General features: G+C 42.3%; 1 protein-coding gene across 1 annotated transcript; it reads right to left on the bottom strand.

Moving 5' to 3' along the window:
* Nucleotides 1-4,095: 4,095 nt before the first annotated feature.
* Nucleotides 4,096-24,922, bottom strand: SPATS1 (spermatogenesis associated serine rich 1). The gene is made up of 8 exons (XM_034766914.1): nt 24,919-24,922; nt 22,031-22,090; nt 21,001-21,157; nt 20,791-20,906; nt 17,695-17,856; nt 14,299-14,419; nt 10,718-10,780; nt 4,096-4,246 (listed from the first exon to the last, which is right to left on the bottom strand). The coding sequence occupies exons 1-8, from the start codon at nt 24,920-24,922 to the stop codon at nt 4,096-4,098; spliced, it is 834 nt and encodes a 277-aa protein (XP_034622805.1).
* Between the last annotated feature and the right edge of the window lie 1,654 nt (nt 24,923-26,576).

The following is a 26,576-nucleotide window of genomic DNA, read 5'->3' as shown; positions in this document are numbered from 1 at the left end:
ATAGCTCTTTAACAGAAGAAAGCAAAATGGAAGCTGGTGGTTGGAAGCTGAAGCTGGGTATATTTGAATCAGAAATATAATGCAATTTTTTTTAACAATTAGGATAATTAACCATTGGAAAAACTTAACAATGAATGTGGATTTTCCATCCCTTGAAATCTTTAAATCAAGACTGGATATCTTTCCAAAAATATGCTATAGCTCGAACAAAAGTTATGGGCTTGATGCAGAGATAACTAGATCAGGTTCTAAGGCCTGTGTTATGCAGGAGGTCAGACTAGATGATCATAATGGTCCCTTCTGTCCTTAAAATTCATGAATCTATGACGTGATTAACATTTATAAAACATCTAAAGAAGCTAGATCATGAGCTTATGTTTTCCCTGTCTCATAACACAAGAACAAGTGAACAGTCCTTTAAATTAAAAGGTAGCAAATTCGAAAGTGATGAAAGGAAATACTTTTTCACACATGTAATTAGACTTTGGAACTCATTGCCCCTGGAATTTGTTGAGGCCAAGAATTTAACAAGATTAAAAAAGAGATTAGATATTTACATGGATGGAAGGACTATAGAGGGTGATAATAGGAACAAAAATTTTGGAAGGGATATAAACATCATGATTCAAGCCAATCTCTAACTCTTATTGATCAGGATGAGACCTAAAGCAGGGGCAGGCCCACTGACAGGGGCAAAGGGGGCAATTGTCATGGGGCCCGGATGATTTAAAAGGTCCCGGGGGCCCCTGGCCACTACCCCAGGCCCTTTTAAATCGCCCAGGTGGGCCGCAGGGCTCTTAGCCACTGATTCTTTATGGAGTCCTATACAAGTAGGACCTTGAACATGACAGAGCTAAAACTCAGACTACTCAGGTTTATTTTAGATTAACTCCTCTCTAACTACACGACAAGTGAAGTGAGTTTGGGGAAGGAAGGGATCTAATCCTACTCCCCTCCTTGCATGAATCACAAAACTGCTGTGTTCTGACACGGTGAAACCTTGTTACAGGTTGAGTTAAAACCCCATTGAGATGAATAGGTATGAAATCATCCTAAGTAACTAAATATAAGCCCCTACCTAAGACAAAAGGTGTGTGTGTGAACCCACCATCGAGCTTTTGGGTGAGTATTGTTTTGGGTTGGGTGCGGGGATAGGGGAAGAGATCATGCAAATACTGAGAACAGACAAGAAAAAAGAGAGAGGAAGAGGTAAGAAAGCTCAGCAGGAGCATGTGAGCACAGTGTGACCCGGAAAAAGCTGGAGAGAAAGCGTTGGGGTCTGGTGTTGTCTAAAGAGGTTTGAGGGCAGTAAGCTAAGAATCTGCTCCTTTTGTTTTTGATTCCTTCTGTATTCAAACACACAGGACTTTGTACATTCCTTGTAAATAAACAAGATGGTATCCATGAAAATACCAGGCTCCACCAACCTGTACTTTCAATTGGAACACCCCAGGGTCATGAACTTTGACTAGTCACTTGTGCCAAAAGGGAGCAACATTTGTAAAAACTGACAATTTAGTCAGGCTTTGCTCCCGAGAGATTTAGGACTAGAACACTGTGCAGGGTAGGAATGGGTATTTGCCCAGCTCCAAACAGAGTCTCAAGCATCTTTGATATGGTTTATAAAATCAGCAGCATTTCTCTCTAGAATTTTAGCCCTGTGTATTCAGCCTTACTCTTGCGATTAGGTAATTATTTATATTAATAAATACTAATACTAGAAGAATTGAATTGTACTGATGGGAAGGGAGGATAAACTTCAAGCTAAGAAAGCAACTGAGCTCCAAAAGGAATCTGGATAGTAAAATGTGATAGAAGCACAAAAGAAAAATGAAATTAGCTCATGTACACAGTTCATTATGCTCCAGTTCTGCAAACATCAAACTGTTCTTTCATGCAGACTGTGGCCGCATACATTCGACTTTATACAATCTGTTTCCAAAATCCGAATTATATAAATTTGGATTAATCCCATAGTGTAGACATACCCTTAGTCCTCAGAATACTAGTTTACACCTTCAGGTACCTGCTTTGCTTCCTGACTTACTACCAGTCAGTGAACTTGCCGCTCAGCATTGCCATTTTATAGGAGGCTTTCCCAGCATGATGTAAGCAGAGTCAGGATGAGTTCTACCCTGACATCTGGTGGTGAATTACGGTGAGTGTGGAAAAGAACTCCAGGGGCTGATCTTGCATAGGCACACCCACCCGCCTGGCATGAAACAACAGCAACTGAAAGTGGTTACTTTGGCTGGTGTGAGATCCCCAGTTTCTCTGTTATTGGGGCAGGAAGAATAAAGTTTTGTTACCCTGATTCTGCGAATCAAGGCCAGTGGAACTGTTGTATGACAGAAGGACTGAGTGAGTCCTTTACCATTACCTAATTAGCACTTGCTTGACAAGGGGCATGGGTTACAAAACCCAAGGAATTGAGAGAGGATGGTAACAGGTATTTGTACCTGATGGTATGGCCCCCCTCTGAGGGTTTGAAACACCGATTGCACTACCTCCTCTCTCCACTGTTGAAGTCAGAGCTAACTTTGATTCCATTAGGAGTTTAGTTACAGACTGCTGAGCTGAATTCACTCTGGGCCAATGGTGCACTAGCACTGGGGCTCCCCTACTATGAGCTAAAATCATTAAGAGTTGAAATCACAAAAGAGCTAAAGTTATTAAGAGCTGAGATCACTGAGTGTTGTGTTAACTAGTGGGGGAGCCTGAAGCTATATTGCTAAGCAACTGGCGGAGCAATTTGTGGGGATGACTGGAGGAGCAGCGAGTGGTGTGGAGCCTTGCGGGGACGGTTGGAGCAGCTCGTACAGCGGAGCAGTTTGTGGGACGGCAGGAAATGGACTGGCTTGTGGTGAAAGCTGTGGCGGAACCCCACGGAGAGACAGCCGGCCAGCCTCGGATCACGTAAGGTGCCCCTTAACACCCTGCGTGCCCCCCTTTTACTCTGGGGCTGCACTGACCAGGGACAGAGACTTTGGGGGTTGTTGGACTTTTGGGACATTGGGGGTGTTGGACTTTGGGGACTCTGGGTGATTTTTGGGTTGCTGGATTCAAGAACCAGAGGGAAAGGACACAGCCCAATTTGCTGGGGTGGGTTTTTTTGCTCATGGTTTGTGTTATGAATCCAATTTAATGCTGATGTCGTTTACCTCATGTTATTAAACATTTTCTGCTACACTCAGACTCCGTGCTTGCGAGAGGGGATGGTATGTAATTGTCCCAGGTCACTGGGTGGGGGCTCGAGCCGGTTTTGCATTGCATTATTGAAACGGAACCCCTAGATACAGAACCCGGCCCTTGTTGCTGCCAACTTAGATGGGCAGAAGGGTTACATTTTTGGGGGCTCATCCGGGTTACACTCTCCTGGCAGCTGACCCTTTAAATCCAGAAGACAACCAGCTACGGCACTACAGTGATCATTTTGCTTCTGAGTTCTGCAAGTTACACTTCTCTTCCTTCTAGACAGCAAATACATGAGCTGCTTTTGTTTTCTCCTTGCTTACTTTCAGCAGTGAGCTGTAGATGGTCTGCCAGATACCATCAGCATTTTAACTACTGTGGCCAAGATTTTCAGAAGTGCACATTAATTTGGGGTACCTTAACTTTTGGTGTCTCAAATTAATCCTGAGGCACCCAAAGATCTAAGGCCCGTTAAGTAAACTTTGGCTTATATCAACAAGATCATTCTGAGCAGACGTTGGGGCAAACAAATAGAAGCTATCACTCCAGCACAGAGCTTTATTCCATGGAAACAATCAGTGTGAAGAATGTAACATGACATGGGACAAAAAAACTATTCTGTCCGTTGGTATTAACTACACATTTTTGTGCCTGGTCCTCTGATACCTGGCTAAACTTCGAATGACTGACAGAGGGACAGTAGTTTTGGGCTTCTGTTCAGGTGTAATCATGAACAAAAGCCAATACAAATTCAACAATGAAAACAGGATATCTACAGTGATTGCTACAACACATTAAAAAGACCATCCATGTAAGAAGTTACATCCAGCACTGTTTACACATGTATGTTATGTCACCAGGGATGTGTGGCTTACAAAATGGTTCTTTAGGAAGAACTTTTCACTACGATTCACGCTGTCTGATTCGGTGCGCTAATACACTAGCACCCAAAGCCTGAAGCAGTGTTGGAGCTGGCTTCCATCTGTCTAGATTTTTCACATCATTCCTTTCTTTCTCCAATTCCTGCTGTTTCTCCTTCACGTGGAAAGGTATGCTGAGGAAAGGAGAAATGCAAATGAGTTAACTAACTGCAAAGTTCTCTCGTTACAGCAGAGTGGCTTTCCTGATTTGGTCTCAACCAAACCAAATTGGACTCAGTGGAACATTACAGCATCAGCATATATTGAAATATTAAAGCAGCTTTTGTGTGAAGCATTCAGGGGAAGGTTCCTTTTGCGTTCTGATGGGATGCTTAGAGTAGAGATAAGGAAATGTTAATGACATTGTAGAAGGCACTGGCAAAAACTCAGCTAGCATATTGTGTATATTTCTAGTCACCTGGGTTCAAAAAGATGTATTCAAACTGGACCAGGTGCAGAGAAGAGCTACTAGTATGATCAGGGAAATAGGCTATCTTATGAGTAGGAGTCTACATAAATCAGGGGTCGGCAACCTTTCAGAAGTGGTGTGCCGAGTCTTCATTTATTCACTCTAATTTAAGGTTTTGCGTGCCAGTAATACATTTTAACGTTTTTAGAAGGTCTCTCTCTATAAGTCTATAATATATAACTAAACTATTGTTGTATGTAAAGTAAATAAGGTTTTGAAAATGTTTAAGAAGCTTCATTTAAAATTAAATTAAAATGCAGAGCTCCCCGGACCGGTGGCCAGGACCCGGGCAGTGTGAGTACCACTGAAAATCAGCTTGTGTGCCGCCTTCGGCACACGTGCCATAGGTTGCCTACCCCTGACTTAAATCATTGAGAAATAACACTTTTCATGGGTTGGTCACAGCATAAATTCCAAATTTTGCAGATATGTAACACATCCATGAAATTTGCTATTTGTGTTGTGACCAACCCTTGACAAATGTGTGATTTCCCCACACGCGCGCGCACGCACACACACACACAGCATTTCTCAAACTGGAGGTCCTGACTCAAAAGGGGGTTGCAGTCCTATTATAGGGGGTTTCAGTCTTGCCACTCTTACTTCAGCACTTCCTTCGGAGCTGGATGGCCGGAGAGTGGTGGCGGCTGGCTAGGCGCCTACCTCTGAAGATAGTGCCACTTCCAGCAGAAGTCAGAGTGGCAATACCATACCATGCCACCCTTACTGCTGCGCTGCAGCTGGCAGCAGTGCTGCTTGAAGCCAGGCAGTAGGAGAGCAGCAGCTGCTGGCTGGGAGCCCAGCTCTGAAGGCAATGCTGCCACCAGCAGCAGTGGAGAAGTAAGAATGGCATTGTAAGATATTGCCACCCTTACTTCTGCGCTGCTGCTGCCGGTGGTGCTGACTTCAGAGCTGGGCGCCCAGCAAGCAGCCGTTGCTCTCCGTTCTGCCTTCAGAGCTGGGTGGCTGGAGACCAGATTTCATGGTCTGTGATGTGATTTTCACAGCCACATCTTTGATAGACTAGGAGGAGAGGAGAGTGAAAGAGTTTGATTTGTTTATCCTAGCCAAATGAAGACTAAGAGGGGATTTGATGGCTCTCTACAAACACAGCAGAGGGATAAACACCAGCGTGAGAGAAGAGCAATTTTTCTAATGGACAAAGGTGCATGAACAAATGGGAATAAACAAGCCATGAAAAAATTTAGGATGGAAATGAGAAGAAGGTTTCTAACCACCAGAGTGAGGTTCTGGAACAGCCTTCGAGTGGGAGTGGTAGGGGGCAAACAACCTAATTAGTTTTAAGATGGAGCTTGATAAATTTATGAATGAGATGAGATGATGGGGTTTTCCTGTGATGGCAGGGGACTGTACTCAGTGACCTGCATCCTATGTTTGGTTTCTAAAACTGTGCACTATTATCTGCTGAAAGCTACATACAGCATTAGACATTGAAAAGAAAAATCCAGCTTTTTAAGTAGTCTATTATTTATTGTACAGTGCTTAATGCTTTCCATCCCTATATATCCCAAAGCAGGCCGACACTGACAAATATCATGGGCCAACTCAGAACAGGTTCTTATAATAGAACCTGTTCTGAGTTGGCCCATGATATTTGTCAAGTGTCAGGTAGTCTTAATGATAGGCCACCTAGAATCAGGTCCTGAAATATTAGTGCTGGATATCTGGAAGGTCTTCAAAAACCACAGCCCCATAATTTTAGAAATGTCTAGTCCTTGCAAGCCAAATGTTCACCTGGTGAAAAACAATATCAGTGGATCTATGTTAATTCACAACAGCTGATCATCTGGCCCTGAATATCTTGGATGCTGTTAAGTAAACAAAATCTCTAAGAAATTCCTCTTCATCACTTACTAGAAATTGATTTAGCCGATGTCAAGACATGGGCAAACTTATTTAAAATCAGAGCAAGGGGCTCTCTACCATGTGAATTTACATCTGTTCTTAGACTGTGTGAAGTATATAGTAAAATCCAAGCATAAGTGTAATTATACAAAAACAGATACATATAACAAAACATCCCCTAGATCGTGCATACATACATCCAACCTTCGATCGGTACAAGATAAAAGCAAAAGAGAACAAAACAGATGCCCACACTTATCTTTTTCCCAAGAGGGGCTTTGTTCACCAGACCATACCAAGTGATTTTATTTGCATGTAGGTAATCATCTCTACACAGTTACAGTAGGCTTTTTTTTCACAATGGAAAATTTGCAGATCAGGGGAGAAGCTTTTTTTTATGATGAACACACTGAATAGCTTACAAGCGACTAACCGCATGGAGAACTTCAAACATCTTTGTAACTTGTGTGAGGATCTAACACCAGAGCAACATGAAATGCTGCAGATAAACTGGTCAAAAGGGAGTGAGAGGCGGTAATGGTGATAGATATAATCAGGAATGAGCTCTTGAGAGCAGATGGTTCAAATAAACATTAGAGTTAACTGTGATCTGTTCTTTAAACTACTTTCTTTGCCCAAATTTTTTAATATTTAATTTGATATTTAAATTTAGTGTTTGGAAAAGGTTCTGGTGTGACAAGCCTGGAGAAAAGGGATCAATATTTACTCGTAACCAGATTTAGTACAGGCAGTAGCACAAGTTTCCTATGATGTCTCACAACTTCAAGGAACTTCCTGCAGGAATGAGAGGGCACTTTGGAGCTGATGGACTAATAGTCCTTGACCTCTCTGCTCAGATCTGGCTACAAGGGTGCCAGTTAATTGTTGCTGGTTTTGTAGTAATGGCCAGAATGTGTTGGGAGCTGCACATAGGAAGATATGGTCACTGCCCTGAATCTAAGGGCCAAATCATGCAATCTCTTAAGAATGAGAGTTATTACATTCACATAATAGTCACACTGACTTGCATGGAGAATTATTCATGTCCAGGTGTTTGCAGGATCAGGGTCCAAGGCTTGTTACCATATGTCAAGTGTGGAGACCCACTGAACAGACAAGAAAAGTGTCCGGGTATTGGTTGGCACCAACTGCACTTCTACCTAGCTAATGTGGACACTGAACCTTTCAGGATTCATGCTGCCCAGAGCCCCACAGAACCTCCACCCACTCCCAGTGTAGCTAAATAATATGGCCCTGCTCCACTCCCTTAAGCACCAATTTGAATGTCCGTGGATGTGCGAAATTACACACAGGCTAATGTGCTTTGCTGGATCAAGGCCTAAAGTCCTAGGCCGTGCCTGACTCTTCTCATTTACACCAGTGTTACGTCCCTGGAGTTAATCCCGATTTAAAGTGGTCTAAGTGAGAAGTGAATCAAGACATATGGAACAAATCTTGCTCTCACTTACAGCAACACAAATCCAGAGCACCTCAATTGAAATTGATACAGTTATTCTGGATTTTCACTGTTGTAACTCAGAGCACACTTTGGTCCTTTCTATCTCAAATAGTGGCACGTTTCCTTTATTCTCTGGAGCCTCTCATTTTACCTGTGCGAACCAGACTATAATTCTGAATTTTATTATGTCACTGTCTTATTACCTGAAAATCACAAATCCATATTTTAACATAAGTTTCAGATCAGCCTTTCTTAAACACAAGCTGTTCTAAGCCCAGTCAGTTTCACTGCTAGGGGCTCTAATCACCACAGGAGGGAGATAAAGCTACACAGTTCACATGCCTGCTTCCCTGCCACAGCTGTCAAAGGAAAAACAGTAGGAAAGGATTACATGGTAACTTCCCTTTTTCTGCTGCTATACCACTCTACTTTCTCTAAGGGCATGTCTCCAAGGGCATTTAGTTTGCAACAAGCTGGGGTGTGAATCAACCCCGCATTAGCCTGCCCCAGACTAACTGACCATGTGGACCCCGCTGACATGAATTCCAGAACCCAAATCAGAAATATTACTATGAATTAATGAAATGTGGTCTCTTGTATATGAATCTAAGGGCTTATCTACATAGGGGCACTCAGGAAAATTAATCCAAATTAACTGCAGATGTGAATTTAAAGTAGATTAATTAAACCACATTAAGCCCCCATGTGGATACTCTTATTCAGAGTTAAAGTGGATTTAGCTAAATTAAATTAAGGCCAGTTTAATTCTGAATGAGTGCATCCACACAGGAGTTTAGTGCAGTTTAACTAGTCCACTTTAAAAATGGATTCAGATTAATTTTCCTAAGTGTTCACGTGTAGACACGCCTTCCGTGATGAATGGCTGTAGCTGTTTATTTAATTGCAGAGATGTACCAGTTTCAAGCACTGAATGTGTATAAATTTAATAACTGCATCTAATATTTTAGTTAGAACTGAGCAAATTAGAGGAATAAAAGAGGCAAGAGGAAGGATAAAAGGACTTCATGAACCATTGGTCTAACCTGGTCTGGCAAAAATGGGCCACAAATACATATATAAAGGAAAAAAGAGTTTTATTCTCGAGAAAAAAAGCCAGTCTCCATGTCAGAATAACCCCAAAGTATCAGAACTGTGCTGATGGTGTGTGTACAAAATCTTTTCCTTGATACGCTGAGTAAATACAACCACTAGAAGGCATGGAAATATGTGCAATCTGAGTGGTTGTGGTTGTAAAACACAATATTTCTGAACTCAAAAGATATTCTTATAAGCATCCCTACTACTGTGTGATTCAGAGGCCTTGATAACTGCCAAGGGATTTGGGGCCTGTGTTAGCAAAGGTCTGCCAAAGTGAGCTCACTAACAGCACAAAACAAGTGTTTGAAAGAGTCAAAAGAAGGCAAAGGGAACAAAGAGCATGAGGTGGAAGCAACAAGGAATGTAGGACTCATGAGAGGGAAGGGAGAGTTTCTTCTTTAACGGTTTGCTGCTTCTCCCCAAAAACTCACAGCAGGCAGCCATTTTCTTTTCCTTGTGTGTCTGTTCATGGACAATACCTCTCAAATGTCCTTGTTTTGAGATGTCACTCATCTCTCTCAGTTATGTATGTGGCACACAGATTTGGAGTTCCCTCACTTTTTTCCTTGTTTAAAATGATTTACGTCAGAAATAAAGTATGAAGCTCACAGCATGCTGTGTCCCTCATTTTGGGTCTTCGGCATATTGCATCTCTCAGTTGGGCCTTGGCAGACTGAGTTATAGGCCACAGATTATAGCAGCATTGACCAGTTTATGCCTGGTTATAATTTCATTTAGAAAGATTAAAAGGGGCTTTTATTGTTTACTGTTAAGCTTATTGACGAGGCAGAAATCAGATTCTGGCCTTATCATTGTGTCAACCTGCTACTGGGCTCTGACTTCAGATAATTAAGGATCTTCACTTCCCAAAGCTATTATGAATTAATTTCTAAATCTATAATATTTCAAAGTGTGACGTAAATGAGGTTCCCTGGAGACACTATGCACAATTTTTGGTCATTATCCTTCTAAACATCATTCTGACAGTACAATAAGGTCAATTCGGCTGTATTTTTGGTCAGTAAAAAAAAAGAAATCCAGTTGAGTTACAAAGCTGACCCTTCCTTCGAAATGTGTTCTTCAACAAACATTCACTGAAATATGTATTTTAAAAAAATAAATAAAGTAGAATTCACTCTCGTTATGTCACCTGTCTTGGAAGCCATTAAAAAGAGACACTGTATCAACGTTATCCTAATTGATTTATTATAGTCGGCAGCCAAAGTCCAGGACATCTATATCAAAAAGGGTGTCAATATTGAGAGGCCTGTAAATAGCTGAAAATTCCCTTATGGAACAGTTTTAGAGTATAAGGGCCCCCAGTGAGCTCAGTAGAAAGACTCCTGTTGAATCAGGCTCTAGCAGCTCTGTATAGATTTGTTGAACCAACATGAAGAATTCTGTAGGTGAAGAATTCTATCCCTTGGTTTAACAGGGCTGTAGAAAGAGTGTCATCTGCTACATTCTCTGGGTTTTGGAGTGCGCATTTTAGGAACCCTATTTAATTTCTATAGAACCCTATTAATTGTATTCCTATTAAGCTCAACAGGACTTTTCCAAAGAGGAGATGAAAGACCTGATTCTCCTCTTACTTTACACAAGTTAAATCTATTGATTTTGACAGAGTTTCTCCTGATTTCTACTGGTGCAAGTGTGGTCTGAATAAGTCCCATATATTATAGCTGTTCCCTGTGCTCCAAAGCAGATACTTACCAAGGAGTCCGTGACAAGCGCTGGAGAGGGATAAATGTATCTGCTTTCCTTTTGTATGTTGCACTATAAAAGAAAACAGCTGTAAAACTGCCTTGGCTTCCTGTAGAGGCATGTCAGTAGCTGGCTTCCTTTCAATAAAATGTATTTGCTGGTATTCCCCTTCCCAGAAATACACTGCATTCCAAATGCATTCTGCTATAGAATTTTGTAAGCAGCTTCAAATCATAGAATATCAGGGTTGGAAGGGACCTCAGGAGGTCATCTAGTCCAACCCCCTGCTCAAAATAGGACCAATCCCCAACTAAATTATCCCAGCCAGGCCTTTGTCAAGGCTGACCTTAAAAACCTCTAAGGAAGGAGATTCCCACCACCTCCCTAAGTAACCCATTCCAGTGTTTCACCACCCTCTGCATGAAAAAGTTTTTCCTAATATCCAACCTAAACCTCCCCAACTGCAACTTAAGACCATTATTCCTTGTTCTGTCATCTGGTACCACTGAGAACAGTCTAGATCCATCCTCTTTGGAACCCCCTTTCAGGTAGTTGAAAGCAGCTATCCAATCCCGCCTCATTCTTCTCTTCTGGAGACTAAACAATCCCAGTTACCTCAGCCTCTCCTCAGAAGTCATGTGCTCCAGCCCCCTAATCATTTTTGTTGCCCTCCAAGGGACTCTTTCCAATATTTCCACATCCTTCTTGTAGTGTGGAGCACAAAACTGGACACAGTACTCCAGATGAGGCCTCACCAATGCAGAATAGAGGGGAAAGATCACATCCCTCGATCTGCTGGCAATGCCCCTACTTATATGGCCCAAAATGCTGTTAGCCTTCTTGGCAGCCAGGGCACACTGTTGACTCATATCCAGCTTCTCGTCCACTGTAATCCCTAGGTCCTTTTCTGCAGAACTGTTGCCTAGCCATTCGGTCCCTACGCTATAGCAGTGAATGGGATTCTTCCGTCCTAAGTGCAGGACTCTGCACTTGTCCTTGTTGAACCTCATCAGATTTCTTTTGGCCCAATCCTCTAATTTCTGTAGGTCCCTCTGTAGTCTATCCCTACCCTCCAGCATATCTACCACTCCTCCCAGTTTAGTGTCATCTGCAAACTTGCACATGTCAATAGTAAAATCCACATTTCTTTTTCAGATAGCATACTCCATATTACAGTGGGTCCACAGGGATGTTTTTCCACATTCTATCATAAGTGCCTTTCACTATACAGTTCACCTTTGATCTATCTACTGGAAGCTCTCTACTACCTTTTCACTCAAATTCAGCAAAGTACTTAAGTTTGGGCATTATTTTAAACACTTGAGTCTCTCCACGGACTTCAATTGGATTCCTCGGGTACTTATCCTTACACAGGTGCTTAAATATCTTGTAGAATTGGGGTCTAAATCTCCATTAAAATCATCACTACCCCTATTTTGTCAGAAACCAACCATACTTCTTATTTGAACACACTTTAGCTAATGCTTCCAGCTCCTCCAGAAGTCCCTTTCCCTGCCACGTTCAAAATAGCCCCACTTCTATATAAAACACAACCTAATATGAACTTTCCTTACCATTATCTATAGTCTGTAACCCACCACCGTTTCTTCAGCAAAGTTTTAATAAAGGGGGTCTTCTCTTACTTTTTTATCACTTTTTCCCTCACAACCTCTTTTATAACACTCAGTCTGGCTTTTACAGGAGAAAGTCTGCTTCCCTCCAGATGGCTAATTCTCCGCTTTTTGCCTGTGACCAGGGCTTAAATTCAGCAGACGCTATCCAAAGCAGAGCTCCAGTAAATATTTTCAAACCAGTGAGGCGAGCCCCGGCACCTCCTGCTGGGCAGAAGTCCTGAGCCCTAGCTCTGAGCTGAAGCCCCGAGCCTGGATGCACCCGACGGGGCTGAAGCCCCGACACCCGGAGTGCCCTGCAAGGCTAAAGCCCTAAGACCGTCCCACCCCGCAGCTGAAGCCTGGAGTCCCAAACTGGCGGAGCAAGGGGTGCTCCAGAAAGTAGTATATGAGATTTTAAGCCCTACCTGTGACCCTATGTGATCTCAAAGTACCAACAGTTTTCTCTCTGTATCTCTTGAGCTGCTTCATGAAGTTGATGTCTCCAGTATTCTCCTGTCCTGAATTCCACCCTAACTCCCTAACCACAGCATTTTTATCTCTGGCAGAGACTGCATCTTTCTCTCATTCCCTCCATTAGGAAAAGGCTGAAGGCTCTTTCCCTAGCCCTCATCTTGTCAAGCAGAGTCACCCTTAAAACCTTGCCACTACTGACCTTGATAAATGGTTACAGTTACTTCAGTAGCTACAGATTCATCTAAACTTCCTTATAGAATACCTAAAACACTGCAAACTGGGAGCTAAAAGCTATACAGTTATCTAAGGAATTATTTAGGCTCAATGGCCAGTTTATAAGAATGTCCAGTATATTGAGCTTTTTCCTCTAAGATGTTTCATTACTAGCATCAGCTCCAGACATCACTTATATACCAATGACAGCCAACTCTACCTCGTCTGTCCATGAAATGTTCACCCTGTTACTAAGCTGCATTCTTACTGGCTCCTGCAAGCTGGGCTGTGCATCAATCGTACTCCACCCGTCACATCATTCTGACCTTTCCACTCTTGTGTCTTGCTTTTGCATCTGCCTTACTCTGCCGTACTAAGTCTCAACTTTACAATCTATGATGGACACGCTTTTCTTTTCGTATGACTCCCTTACATGAATATGTCTCCCTTACACACTTTTTGCATGTCTTTTGTCCCATTTGTCTGAACTTTCATGTTCAGATTGTAGCTTCTAGACTGGCCTGGAAATTTTCATAATAGCAATGGCATACAATAGGATGAAGTATTTTTCTCAGAAGCAATACTTACGAGAAGGAACACAAAAAAAGCAAACCAGACTTTCTGTGAATAGCTTTTAAAATGTGTAATACTATCTCTATAAGATGCCTTGTTAGTCCACTTGTCACCACTGTATTTATGAAGCAATGTGTCAACAACCTGTGTTGCAACTACATTCAAACTGGTTTGCATTTCATTTTGGAAAGCTGCCATGTTATATTTGTTATTTTATTTCATCGGCCAAGGTTGCACATAAGTTGGCCACGGTTTTGTCATACTGAACAGTGCGTGTCTGTGTGCAGACTGGGAGTAACTGAACTGTGTGAAAAGAACTGCTTGAATGAAAAGAGAAATGGGCACATTGCTTAGTTGTTAGACCTATTGGACCTGAATCTCATGTCACTCCATTGATTACAGGGAAGCTACTCCTGGTTTTCACTGATTTTAGTGGAGAATTGAAATATTCAAAAATGGCTGGTGATTTTGGATGCCCAATTTGAGACACTTGAAAGGATCATGATTTTCAGAAACTGGAGATCCATTCTCTGAAAATCAGGCCCTTTAAGGTGTCTCTTGGCCCTTGTTTTTCATAATTTTCCACCACTATATATAATCTATGAAGCTTGTGGATTTAATTAGATAAGTGTACCACATGACAGTTCTATACTCAGGAATGGTGCATAATAATTTAACTTTATCAAATAAGAGGTAACATCCAGATTACAAACTTACCACCCAAAGTTCACCACAGGCCTTGTTGATCCAAATTTGTGAAAGTTTCTGCTGTGTTCTGGACAGCTGTAGCAGTTGTCACAGGGGGTTACCATTGCAATGCCATTTCTGTGATCGATTTCTATCTCCATTGTAACAAACAAAATTATAACAAAATAAGGAATTCCTTCCTTAACAGAAAATGTATGAGAGCTAAATTACATTGACTTAATAGCTTATATTATTTATTTTTTATATATACAAAAAATCTCCCACCGACTTCATTTGCTGGGATCCCTAATTGATTTTTGCTCTAAAATTGACCCAAAAAGATTGTTGGTCCGTAAAAGATTTGCCACATAATTTTCTGCCATTCTCTTGATGTTCCCTTAGCAGGGATACAAGAGGCCCATCTATAATTGAGATCAGAATCAGGATTTATTATGAAGCACTTAAAAATAATTAATACCTTGCTTATATAAATCAGTGTTTATCCATAGGTCTAACTGTGCTTTACAGAAGAGGTAGGCATCATCATCATCCCCATATTACAGATGGGGTAATTGAGGAACAGCGTTGAAGTGACTTGGCTAAGGTCACCCGCCCAGGCAGGTGTAGAATCAGGAACAAAACCCTGGCCTCCTGAGTCTGCGTCCAACACTATCACCTTTACAGTCACAGGGAACAGCAGATGTTTCCTAAGGCTACCCAGCTTGGTCTGTATATGTCTCAACACCTTGGGCAAGGATTCTGGATGAGGCAGGGGTGGAATTGTCCCTTAGTATTTGTGAAAGATCCTGGACTGAAAGCCCAAGAGATAAACAATGGAAGTGCAAGCTTCTATGGTGCATTAGTGTGTCTCAATTCCACTGTGGAGAGACCACTTCCACAAGTGTGAGTATATTTCAGTTTCCTAACCACTGAATTTTGGAGAAGTTCAAAAATATGAGATTAGAGTGAGAGGTGCCACATATCTTTAAAAGATAATGATTATGGAAGTTGTGCAACCATGGGTGTGTTACTTGTACATAATATCTTCAAGGCTACTCTATGGCCTTCATTCACCACAGCCTGCAGCTCATCTCTTAATCAAGGTAATGCTTCACAAATTCTTTCACTCAGGAAGGCAGGGCATACAGTGGCTAGAGCAGTGGATTGGGAAACAGAACTCCAAGGGTTTGATTCACCACTACATTGCTCCAGTTTTATGCCAGCGTAGCTCCATTGATTTCAACAGGCACCATTCAGTGGAGTTATGCCAGTGTTTAAATTCTATTCCTGACTATGCCACTGACATGCTGCTGTTGTGTCATGATGGGCTAGGTCCTCAGCTGGGGTAAATCAACATAGCTCCAGTGACTTCAGTGGATCTATGCTGCTTTCCCCTAGCCAAGGAACTGGTCCGTAAGTGCGTTGTGCTTCCATTGGCTATCTAATAATGCTTGCCCATATCACAGGTATATTGTGGCAGTTCATTAATGTCTATAAAGTACTCTGAGATTCTCGGATCAATGATGTTATACAAAGCATTACTCTTCTTATAGCAAATTGCTCAGAGTTGCAGCTGGAGAGAATCTCCCTGGTATAGTGGCAGGGGAAAAAAACCAGGCTGAGAATAGTGGCAGCTTAGATCTTTCCTTGTTCTTATGAGGACCAATCTTGGTGTCCATACTCAGACAAACTGTCATTGACTTCAGTGGGAGCTTTACTTCCATAACGAATAAGTACGAAGCTCAGGAGTTGTCCCATAGCTCCTCAGTGTCTTCCAAGCAAAACTTATCTGTGGCTATAAATGGTATTTCCTGAGAAGGAGATAGAACTAAAATGCAGTTGAAACTGTATCTTTAATTTAGTTCCAGACTTTGTAATTAATCTTTTTAAGACATGGGCAGATTAGAAACAGGATGTTCAGACATAATGACTGGTTGACTCATCAACAACTGGGTTTTCTAAAGAACTCCAGGATTTTAGGCTATCTTGTTATGTTAGTACCCTCACTGAAAACAGATTTCAAAATGGTACAGTGTCTACTTTGTATACTGTTAACGTATGTCTTCACTACCGGCCGGATCGGCGGGCAGCAATCAATCCAGTGGGGATCGATTTATCGTTTCTAGTTTAGACGCAATAAATCGATCCCCGAGTACTCTCCCGTCAACTCCTGTACTCCAGCTCAGCAAGAGGCGCAGGCAGAGTCGACGGGGAGCGGTAGCAGTCGACTCACCGTGGTGAAGACACCATGATAAGTAGATCTAAGTACATTGACTTCAGCTACTTTATTCACATAGCTGAAGTTGTGTAACTTAGATCGATTCCCCCCCACCCCACCCAGTGTAGACTAGGTCTTGGTTACACTACTGCTCACAAATATAAGCTTAATTGTCCATGTCAAATGATATTGTCACATTTCATTATGTAAAATATACAGCATCACTAATTCCTGAATTGAAGAATTTAGTCATTTGGATATATAACACTTCTCTGGGCTGATTATGAAACATACACATTGGCTAAAGTCAACAGTGTCTTTCAGTAAATTTCTACATGATTCACTCTTAACAAATAACAATGCATGGATTTCTAAATCTTTAGCTACTGTTGATTTTAATGAAATAGATGAAGGTAAAATGCATCTATATACTGTATAAACTGATCTAAACTGGGGGAGAGGAGGTTAATTCTCAAAAATGATGCAGTACATATCAGTCCAGACAATAGATTGGTGCTCTTACTCTCTCGCTGTCTGTGTATACATACAGTATTTTCCTGTAATTGAATATGAGAAAAGGAAAGGCAGATGATATGATCATGATTTTAAGATATGGCCCAAGATTTTCAAAAGTGACTAATGATTTGGGATTCCTCCATTTGTGAGTGCCCGACCTGAAACACCTTAAAGAGACTGAGTTTTCTTCAGAAAATGCTCTCTGCCTGCCCTCTGAAAATCACAACATTGGGGCACCTCAAATTACTAGTCACTTTTGAAAATCTTAGCCTGAATGTCTACGGCTTTGCACCCCAATCCACATTTAGATAGGTACATGGTCAGGTTTGCAAAGACTCGGAGTACTCACAACCATAGCCGCTGAGCACCTATGAAAGATTTTTAAATGTTGGTCTGTGCAAACATCATATTGTATGTCCTGGGGAAATGGACATTAGCTGTACTGTCTGAAGCCTGCTATTTCAGCTATACAGTTGTTGTTTCTCAAACTGGTTACTCTTAATTTCTCTCATCTTTCAAATCTTGATAATGATGCACATCTATGTTCTTAGACATCCACTTATCATGCCCCAACAAACCAACATATGTTGTGTATTGAACCTGAGATTTCCAAGCCTCTAGTGCAATGCATGAATGTTCCCTCCAAGTCTTTTAGGATGTTCTAGAGTTAGCAATTGTTTTAGAGATTGTACCATGTTTTTTTCTTCCCAAACGCGTTTCTAACATCCTTTCTGATGCAGAGGTTTTGTTTCGGAGGAAGAGACCATTGAAGACGCATCGCTTCCCAATATGATATGTGTGAAGACCAAACCTTGGATAAAAAGTCCATTCTAAGTCTGGGGCCTTCTTGTTTTCTGAAAGAAATGTGAAACACATAGGGAATAGAAGTAAGTTCACACTTTAAAGGTCCACCTTAAACATTGCTTATTTATTGAATAATTTTGTTAGATATTCCCTTTAATAATATGAACAACATGCACAGTTACACTAGCTAGTTCACACTGATTGCTCTGCCTGTATGTCTTTGTCTATTCTGGGTATTCAGAGTGTAAACTCCTCGGGGCAGGGCTCTCTACTATTCTGTCTTTATACAGTGCCTCGCACAATGGGGCCATGATCTTGGTTCATCTAGGCATTGCTGTAGTAGATCAATAATAATAGTTATGATAAAATATTAAAGGATATCAACACATATAATGTCTAAGATTACAAACAAAATAGTAACTGTCTAAGCTTAAGAAGAAATTTCCCAATATGCATCTTATTGCACAATTGTGCATTACTGGACTTTTAAACCTTCCTTTGGAACATCTGCTACTGGCCACTGTCAGACACTGGATTAGATGGACCACAGAATGGGCCAAATTTAGAGGCAGGCAACCCAGGGGACTGCCTAGGGTGCAAGGCTTGGGGGATGCCAGGCTCGGGGTGCTGTTTCTGTTGTTAGTGACAAAAAGGGAAATAGAATGTTTGAAGTAAGATGTTTCAGGTACTCCATATGTGGATTCATTTTTCACTAATCTCCTAGAATGTTCTGAACCTTTGTAGAATCTTGTGGAACCTTCCAGACTTTCTGAGAATTAAGTTTTCCTCAAACATCCTAGAATGCTGTCAGCCAGGCCCTTGCAAGTATATAAGGGGAGGGGCATTGCCAGTCAGTCAATGAGATATAAGAACGAACGGAAGTGAAGTATGGTTTGGATGAAACCACCTTGGACTGTAAGGTGGATAGAAAGCTGGCTAGATCATCGGACGCAATGGGTAGTGATCAATGGCTCGATGTCTAGTTGGCAGCCAGTATCAAGCAGAGTGCCCCAGGGGTCTGTCCTGGTGCCAGTTTTGTTCAACATCTTCATTAATGATCTGGATGATGGGATGGATGGATTGCACCTCAGCAAGTTCACAAATGACACTAAGGTGTGGGGGAGAGGTAGATCTGCTGGAGGGTAGGGATAGGGTCTAGAGTGACCTAGACAAATTGGAGGATTGGGCCAAAAGAAATCTGATGAGGTTCAACAAGGACAAGTGCAGAGTCCTGCACTTAGGATGGAAGAATCCCATCCACTGCTACAGGCAGGGGACTGACTGGCTAAGCAGCAGTTCTGCAGAAAAGGACCTGGGGATTATAGTGGATGAGAAGTAGGATATGAGTTAACAATGTGTCCTTGTTGCCAAGAAGGCTAACAGCATATTGGGCTGCATTAGTAGGAGCGTTGCCAGCAGATCATGTGAAGTGATTATTCCCCTCTATTCAATACTGGTGAGGCCACATCTGGAGTACTGCATCCAGTTTTGGGCCCCCACTACAGAAAGGATGTGGTCAAATTGGAGAGAGTCCAGCAAAGGACAACGAAAATGATTAGAGAGCTGGGGCACTCTGACCTATGAGGAGAGAGTGAGGGAACTGGACTTATTTAGTCTGCAGAAGAGAAGAGTGAGGGGGGATTTGATAGCAGCCTTCAACTACCTGAGGGGGGAGGGTTCAAAGAGGATGGAGCTAGACTGTTCTAAGTGGTGGCAGATGACAGAACAAGGAGCAATGGTCTCAAGTTGCAGTGGGGGAGATCTAGGTTGGATAGCTTTTCCTAATATTTCACTAGGGGGGTGGTGAAGCACTGGAATGGGTTACCTAGGGAGGTGGTGGAATCTCCATCCTTAGAGGTTTTTAAGGTCAGCCTTGACAAAGTCCTGGCTGGGATGATTTAGTTGGGGTTGGTCCTGCTTTGAGCAGGGGGTTGGATTAGATGACCTCCTGAGGTCCCTCCAACCCTGATATTCTATGATTCTATGAACCTTTAAACAGAAGCTGTGACACAACCTTAAGTATAATAGCACGCCTGCATCACTATAATTTGCTCACTGTCTTGCATCTGATTATACCAACCAAAACTAAACAAACCCCTATCCTGAAATATGTAATTTACAAACAAGATTATCACAGAAACAAAATGAATCATTGGACCTTGCTATAAGGATGCTCGATTCCTGCACCTTATTCTACTGCTGTCTCCTTTCCTTTCTATTCCTCATTTTGACCTGCTAGATGTCTATACTTAGCCATCTAGATTTTGGCCTCAACTTCCTGGATGCAGGGACTTCGAATGAGATTTTCAAATCAGCCTATGTGATTTAGGAGCTTTGCCTTTTTCCTAAGTGACTTAAGTGCTTCTGAAAATCCTACAGCATGTTTTCTTGCTTGTCTGTACAATCAATAATAATTCATCGTAACTGGCAAGGGAAGAACCAGAGTTTGAGTTTCATGTGGTGCAAATGGGGGAGCCAGTAGAAGCACTCAAAGGAGAGATCGACGTGATAGAAGCAATGAGTTAGGAAGATGATGTTGGCTAAGTGGTACAAAGTTGCAGTACTTACACCCAAAAGATGAGGTTGCAGTAGTCAAGACAGGAGATAATGAGAGTGTGGGCAGTGCTTTGGCAGGTTAGGCAGAGAGAAAAGCTGAATCATTTAAGGAAAATGTGACATGATTTGTATGTAGCCTGAAATCTAGAGAGAGCAATGCCACACATGAAAACCAGGTTACAGGCCTGAGTGACTGGGAAGATGGTGGTACTATCAGGGACAAAGAGACAAGGAGTTTGGAAGAAAGATGAGTTCATTTTTGACTGTGTTCAGACTAGTAAAACTGGTGTGAGATCAGCAGTAGGCTCTGTGTGTGAAACAACACCTGACTGGAGCAGAGATACATTCTGTGCAGCAAGTAAATGATCTTTTCCTGTTATTCTTTACAATTTACTCAAGTGTGGGAGATTGCTGAAATCTGTTCTTACCAGGAGGTGTAATAAACTGATGAGTTTCAGTTGCTGATTTAATTTCAGGTAGTGGAACATCAGCGCATTGAGAGGAAGGTGACAAGGGAAGCGTAGACTTCAGGTCAAGGTCATGGCTAATCAAAAATAAAAGAGACGAGAGATCAGCTATTTCCTAGTAATCACTGAGCTGGAGCAATTATGATTAACATCTGGTAATACTGCACATACTCAGAACAAGAAGGCTCTGTAGAGTGGGTAGAAGGTCGGCTGAGACTGTCTTGCCTTGCACTGTCATGAGATGCATGGCGATGTTCATTAAGTCTGTTGAATTTTGCTGCACGGCTGCTGAGTTCAGGAAGTTGGGCAGGCTTGTTGACTTGAGACCCTGTAATATGTATCTGATCTCTAACAACTACTTTAAGAGAGGCTGCAAAAGTTCCAAAACTTACTTCCTGCTTGGCAGTAGAGTTTGCATAGTACAATAGGCCTGATGTTCCTCGGATTTGTCAATGGGGTTACAGCAGAGTAAAACTACAGTAAATGAGAGGAGAATCAGACCCACTGCCTTCAAGTTTTTCCTAATAGTTAATCTATTGTTTTCTAGCTGACCCTGGAAGCTTTTGTTGTTCACATACACCAAGAATATATCTGTAGCCTTGAGTATTTTCTTTCATCAAGATTTCATCCTCTAAAATCCTTCTTAACAAGACTTGTAATTGCAACTAGAATTATAGCCCTTAGACAGCTGCTAGATCTGATTTCTAAAAGGTTTATCCTGTGTGCTTTCCTGGATTGAAAAAAATCCCAAGTTTAACCATGTTGGCTAACGTGGGAATCAAATCCCATTTCTGATGTTGCAACATCCTGCCACCATCCTAGTGGCAAAGTAAGAGAATGCCACCACATGGAAATACGCCTTTTCTAGGATCCGAAACTTTATTTTCACAGTCGTCTTTTGCACATCCCTTAGACATAGTTTGCAGACCACTAAACCACTGGTTTAGTAAAGGAGACCCTCGGTTCAGAACCCATCAGTTCTTCTGCTCTCTTAAATTGTGAGCTGCTCAGAGCAGGGACCATGTGTGCTTTGTACAGCGTACAGCACAATGGGGCGTAGATCCTGAATGGGGCCTTTGGATGCTACCACCAATAAAAATAATAAATAAAATAATAATCCTAGGGCTACACCACTGTGATGTGATTTTGCCCCACAGGATGAATTCAAATACCCCTTTTGCCCTACTCCCCTAACCTTTACCATCCTCATCACCTTGTGACACAGAGCTTCCCTCTGATTTCTCCATACTACCTCCCTCGCCTGTGGTGAGCGGACTCTATTCCCAGAGGGCGTGGTGCTCCCACCACATCTCTGTGACACCCAGGTCACTCTGGGGTCTTGGCTCTCCAGAGATGAATGTGCAGGAGGAGTAGGGGCAGAGACCCAGTGCTAATTATGCCAGCTGGAACAGCTTATTGTGTTGTCTCTTGGGTGTCCAGGAAACGGGAGATACCAAACTCTCCTAAATATGGGGGTGATCTCATGAGTCTTGTAATAGCCAATCAGAGCAGAGGGGTGAAAGGACAGAGATCACATTTCAATTTACTATTAAAAGGACCGTACAAGGATAACTCAGTAACAACCATATCCTGGGCTAATTAAACATTGGAAGGCAGCAGAGTTCGGGATACTGTTATTAATTTGGAACCCAGAAGAATCCACCATATTTAAGAGTTAATAAGTACTGTTGTTGTTGTTCACTTATATCATTATAGATTTGCAGATTCCTGTACAAACATAGGTTGACATGACCCATGCCCTGAACAGTTTACAAACTACAAAAGATTGGACATGGGTTTATATTAGAGGATATGAGGGATTATTGGAGAGGAGAGCAGGATGGGAAGGATTCCTGGAAGAAGTAGGTCAGTTTTAGAGAGGAATCTGACGTCTGGGGCACGGGGAGAACACTTGATAGACAAAATAGAGAGACTTTTCCAGGCTTAGGAGCAGCTTATATGTGTTTCATGGGTGACTCTTGCAAATACACCCTCTGGCCCACATGTCTGAAACACTTCCATCAACCACATTTTAAAGTGGATGCGGATAAGTGGATTTTTTTTTTAAGCTAACTGAAACTACCAATGCTCTAGATGCCAACCTGAGCACTGGGAAAGTAGGTTGGAATTGGCTGATTCCCCACTTAATCTTTTCTTCCTCCTCCTCCCAAAACACTTGCCATCCCTGACCTGCCACCAGACAGCCCCAGCCCTGCTGACTCTTTCGGCTGACATTAGCACTGCCTGTAAAAGAGGAAGCATTGTAGTGCAGTGGTTTTCAACCTTTTTCCATTTGCAGACCCTAAAAGTTTTCAAATGGAGGTGCGGACCACTTTGGAAATCTTAGGGTACATCTACACTACAGGGGGGAGTCGATTTAAGATACGCAAATTCAGCTACGTGAATAGCGTAGCTGAATTCGACGTATCGCAGCCGACTTACCCCGCTGTGAGGACGGCGGCAAAATCGACTTCTGCGGCTTTCTGTCGACGGCGCTTACTCCCACCTCCGCTGGTGGAGTAAGAGCGTCGATTCGGGGATTGATTGTCGCGTCCCAACGGGACGCGATAAATCGATCCCCGAGAGGTCGATTTCTACCCGCCGATTCAGGCGGGTAGTGTAGACCTAGCCTTAGACTTAGTCTGCGGACCCCAGGTTGAAAACCACTGTGAACCCAGAATCAGCAGCGCTTCCTTCTCCCCTATAGGTGGCACTACTGTTATGTCCCAGGTTACTGTGGGGCTTGTTAAATCAAGGTGCTTAGAGTCAGAAGAGTAGAAGATAAATTATTAGCACGTCTGCATGGTGTGACTCTTACAAAGCAAAGGCTTGGCCAGACTGGCCAACCTTGTACCAAGGTGGACGCTATCTGAGCTGGGATCTGGCAGAGAGACTGGGACAGAATTAGTTACTGTTTGTAAAGAAAAGTGAAAGATAGGACACATTATAAAGAGTTGGGAATTTTTACTACCATGAGAAGGCCAGGCTGGGACAAATGAGTACTCTGTACGCAACATATATACTGTATTTCTATTTCCAGTCAGTTTTTTACTGTCTTTCCCTCTCAGTTCCTTTTTTCACAAGATTTGTTTTCCTCACTGGCTCCTCCCTGCTTCTTTGCTCAAAGTGTTCCCTACGTGGAATATGAAGCAATCATGTTAGAGTTGAATTCTGGAACCAGGAACGTTCATACAAGTTTCAAATTAGGCAAAAACATTTGCCCATCTCTAAGTATTATATGATTCACAGGCATAGTGCAAATGTAATCCATGTGCCTAATAGGGAGATATCTCTTTAAGAGCCCCCACTTCTAGTGCTGACAGACCTTGGTGGTTGGCAGGCGGGATCAAACCTGGGGCCTCTGAAGCTTAGTGCATGAGCCTCTACTGCATGAGCTAAAAGCCAACTTGCTGTTACCTAAGGCTGCAGAGCAGACTCATTTAACTCTCTCTTTAAGTGGTCTCGGTGCCACTAGATGGGACAGAACAGTGGTCGGTTACACAGACATAAATAAATGTCTAGCACTCAGGCTGTCTACAGGCTTCTGCCAACATAGCCATGTCAGTCAGGGGCGTGAAGACGAGTGAGTCCTGTTCCGGCAGAAGTCTGTAACATAGATGCAGCTATACTGGCAACACTGCTACTGATATAACTTGTTTCTCTCATAGAGTGGTTTCACTGTAGAAAATACAGCTTTGCTGGTCTAGTTGCATCCACACACACTGGCAAAGCACTGCTAATGAGTATTCCTATACTGGTAAAACACTCGTATTTTAGACATACCCTGAACACAGCAACGTTTGAAAGGCAAAAGATGCCAATTAAAAGTTTCCATAAACGGTATTATCTTTTTACAATAGTCACCCTACAGAACTGTTGATGATTTTTTATCCCATCCTCTGTTTAGAAGGCAGTTTGAATTTGTGTTGTTCTAACACATAATCATGGGGTCTGATTCCCTTCTGATGCCAATATTATTCTTGTATAACTCTATTAACTTCAGTAGGGTTATTCCTGTACGAATGTTGCTGAGACTCACCAGTGTGAGAGGAGAATCAGGCCAAATAATTATATTTATTTTACACTTACTCATTATGGCCTATTTTTGGCATGGCACTTAACCTTTTGACACCCCCCAAATAAGTATTATTTTAATAAATATGTCCCGTAAGTGAGCTGCATTTAAGTACACTCCATTGTATTCCAGCTGGTAGACTACAACACATATTTTCTATAAATAAAATTACCTTTATCTTCTAGGAAAATGTGGTTTTAGTTTAGTTCTCCACTGAAAAATAGAGAATAGCAATTCTCCTCCTCCTAAAGATACTAGTGTTGATGTCACTGTTTCATAGATCCTTATTATCAAACCCCAGATCCAAACAACTCCAAACTTTCAGTGACTTCGGGTTTGAACAAGATCAGAATTTTGTGGCTTGAGCAGTAGCATAGCTAGGGGGAGAGCAGGGCAGCGGCCACTCCCCCACCGAGCACAAGTGGCGCCTTTTTAATTTTACTCACCCGGGAGCGAGGAAAAAAAAGGCGCCACCCGCTGCAGCGCTTTTACTGACAGGGCAGCGCTCCGAGTCTTCGGCGGCACTTCGGAGGCGGGACCTTCACTCACTTCGGGTGTCTTTGGCGGCACTGAAGCTTCATCGCCGAAATGCCGCCGAAGACCTGAGGAGCGAGTGAAGGTCCTGCCGCTGAGGTGCCGCTGAAAACCCGGAACGCTGCCCCATCAGTAAAAGCACCGCAGCGGGTGGAGCCTTTTTTATTCCACTCCCCCTCTTCCCTCCACCTGGCTACGCCACTGGGCTTGGGTCCATCTCTGGTATGAATAATGGCCTAGATTCTGAATGCACTTACACTAGAGTAAATCAGGAGTAACCCTATTGACATCAATGGGCTGATCGCTGTATTCCTGGACCTAGTCATTTACATCAATGCAAAGTGTAATAAATGTTTCTGTTCTGGTTTGACAGCATTTTGTACCCAACTGCAACTCACTGTGCACAGATACAAATGCAAAGGAAGGTTAGGCCCAATGTTTTAAGGTCTTGTTCAATATAGACCATCACAATGAGAGCAGCTGGGTGCTGAGATCTTTTGGAAAATCTGACCCTATTTGTGGGCACAAGGCACTTGAAAATGTGTCTGTGAGCTCTCTCAAAAAACTGGCACTTAACATCAATGGGAAGAATTTCCACTAGGGTGCGCAATATGAACAGCATTTTCCCTCCTTTCTTTCTTGTGTGTTATCAGGCTATAAAAATGAATGTATGTTTCAAAGAGGAAGGATTTGTAATTGTAGAGCTGTATTAACATACTGTGGATGAAATATTGAATCTGGAGGCTTAGTCCAAAATTCCTGTCTTTAGTAGGGAGATGTGTGAGATATTTCCCAAGGAATTCTGACCCAGCATAAGGTAACTTTTCACCAATGTTATGAAAGGGGGGGAAATTGCTTGTCATCCAATGTGCAGTTTTTATTTACATTAAAAAGCCATAAAAAGTGCTTGTCTCTGAGAAAACGAAAAAGTTGCATAACCCCAGCTGCATTTTAGAATCTCCTGCTCACTATCTGTTTGACCTGGGACAAGTCATCTAAACTTCCATGCCTCAGTTTACCCATCTACAAAATGAGGATAGTAATGCTAACTTATTTCACAGAGGTGTAGTGAGGCTTAATTAGTTTATGTTGTAAAATGCTGTGAGATCCCTGAATGACAGGTTGGTACTTTAAGGCT

The sequence above is a fragment of the Trachemys scripta genome, chromosome 3, assembly GCF_013100865.1.
Source record: "Trachemys scripta elegans isolate TJP31775 chromosome 3, CAS_Tse_1.0, whole genome shotgun sequence".
Classification (NCBI taxonomy): domain Eukaryota; kingdom Metazoa; phylum Chordata; order Testudines; family Emydidae; genus Trachemys; species Trachemys scripta.
Note: the sequence above shows the minus strand (reverse complement) of the source record. Positions and strands in the feature narration are given on the sequence as shown.

Excerpts from the sequence above, each read along its gene's own strand:
- SPATS1 (XM_034766914.1), bottom strand. Across the intron at positions 10,781-14,298 it reads CCTGTGGTGAACTTTGGGTG|TGCAACATACAAAAGGAAAG; the intron begins GTAAGTTTGTAA and ends TTTCTTTTATAG. Across the intron at positions 4,247-10,717 it reads CGCTTGTCACGGACTCCTTG|CATACCTTTCCACGTGAAGG; the intron begins GTAAGTATCTGC and ends TCCTTTCCTCAG.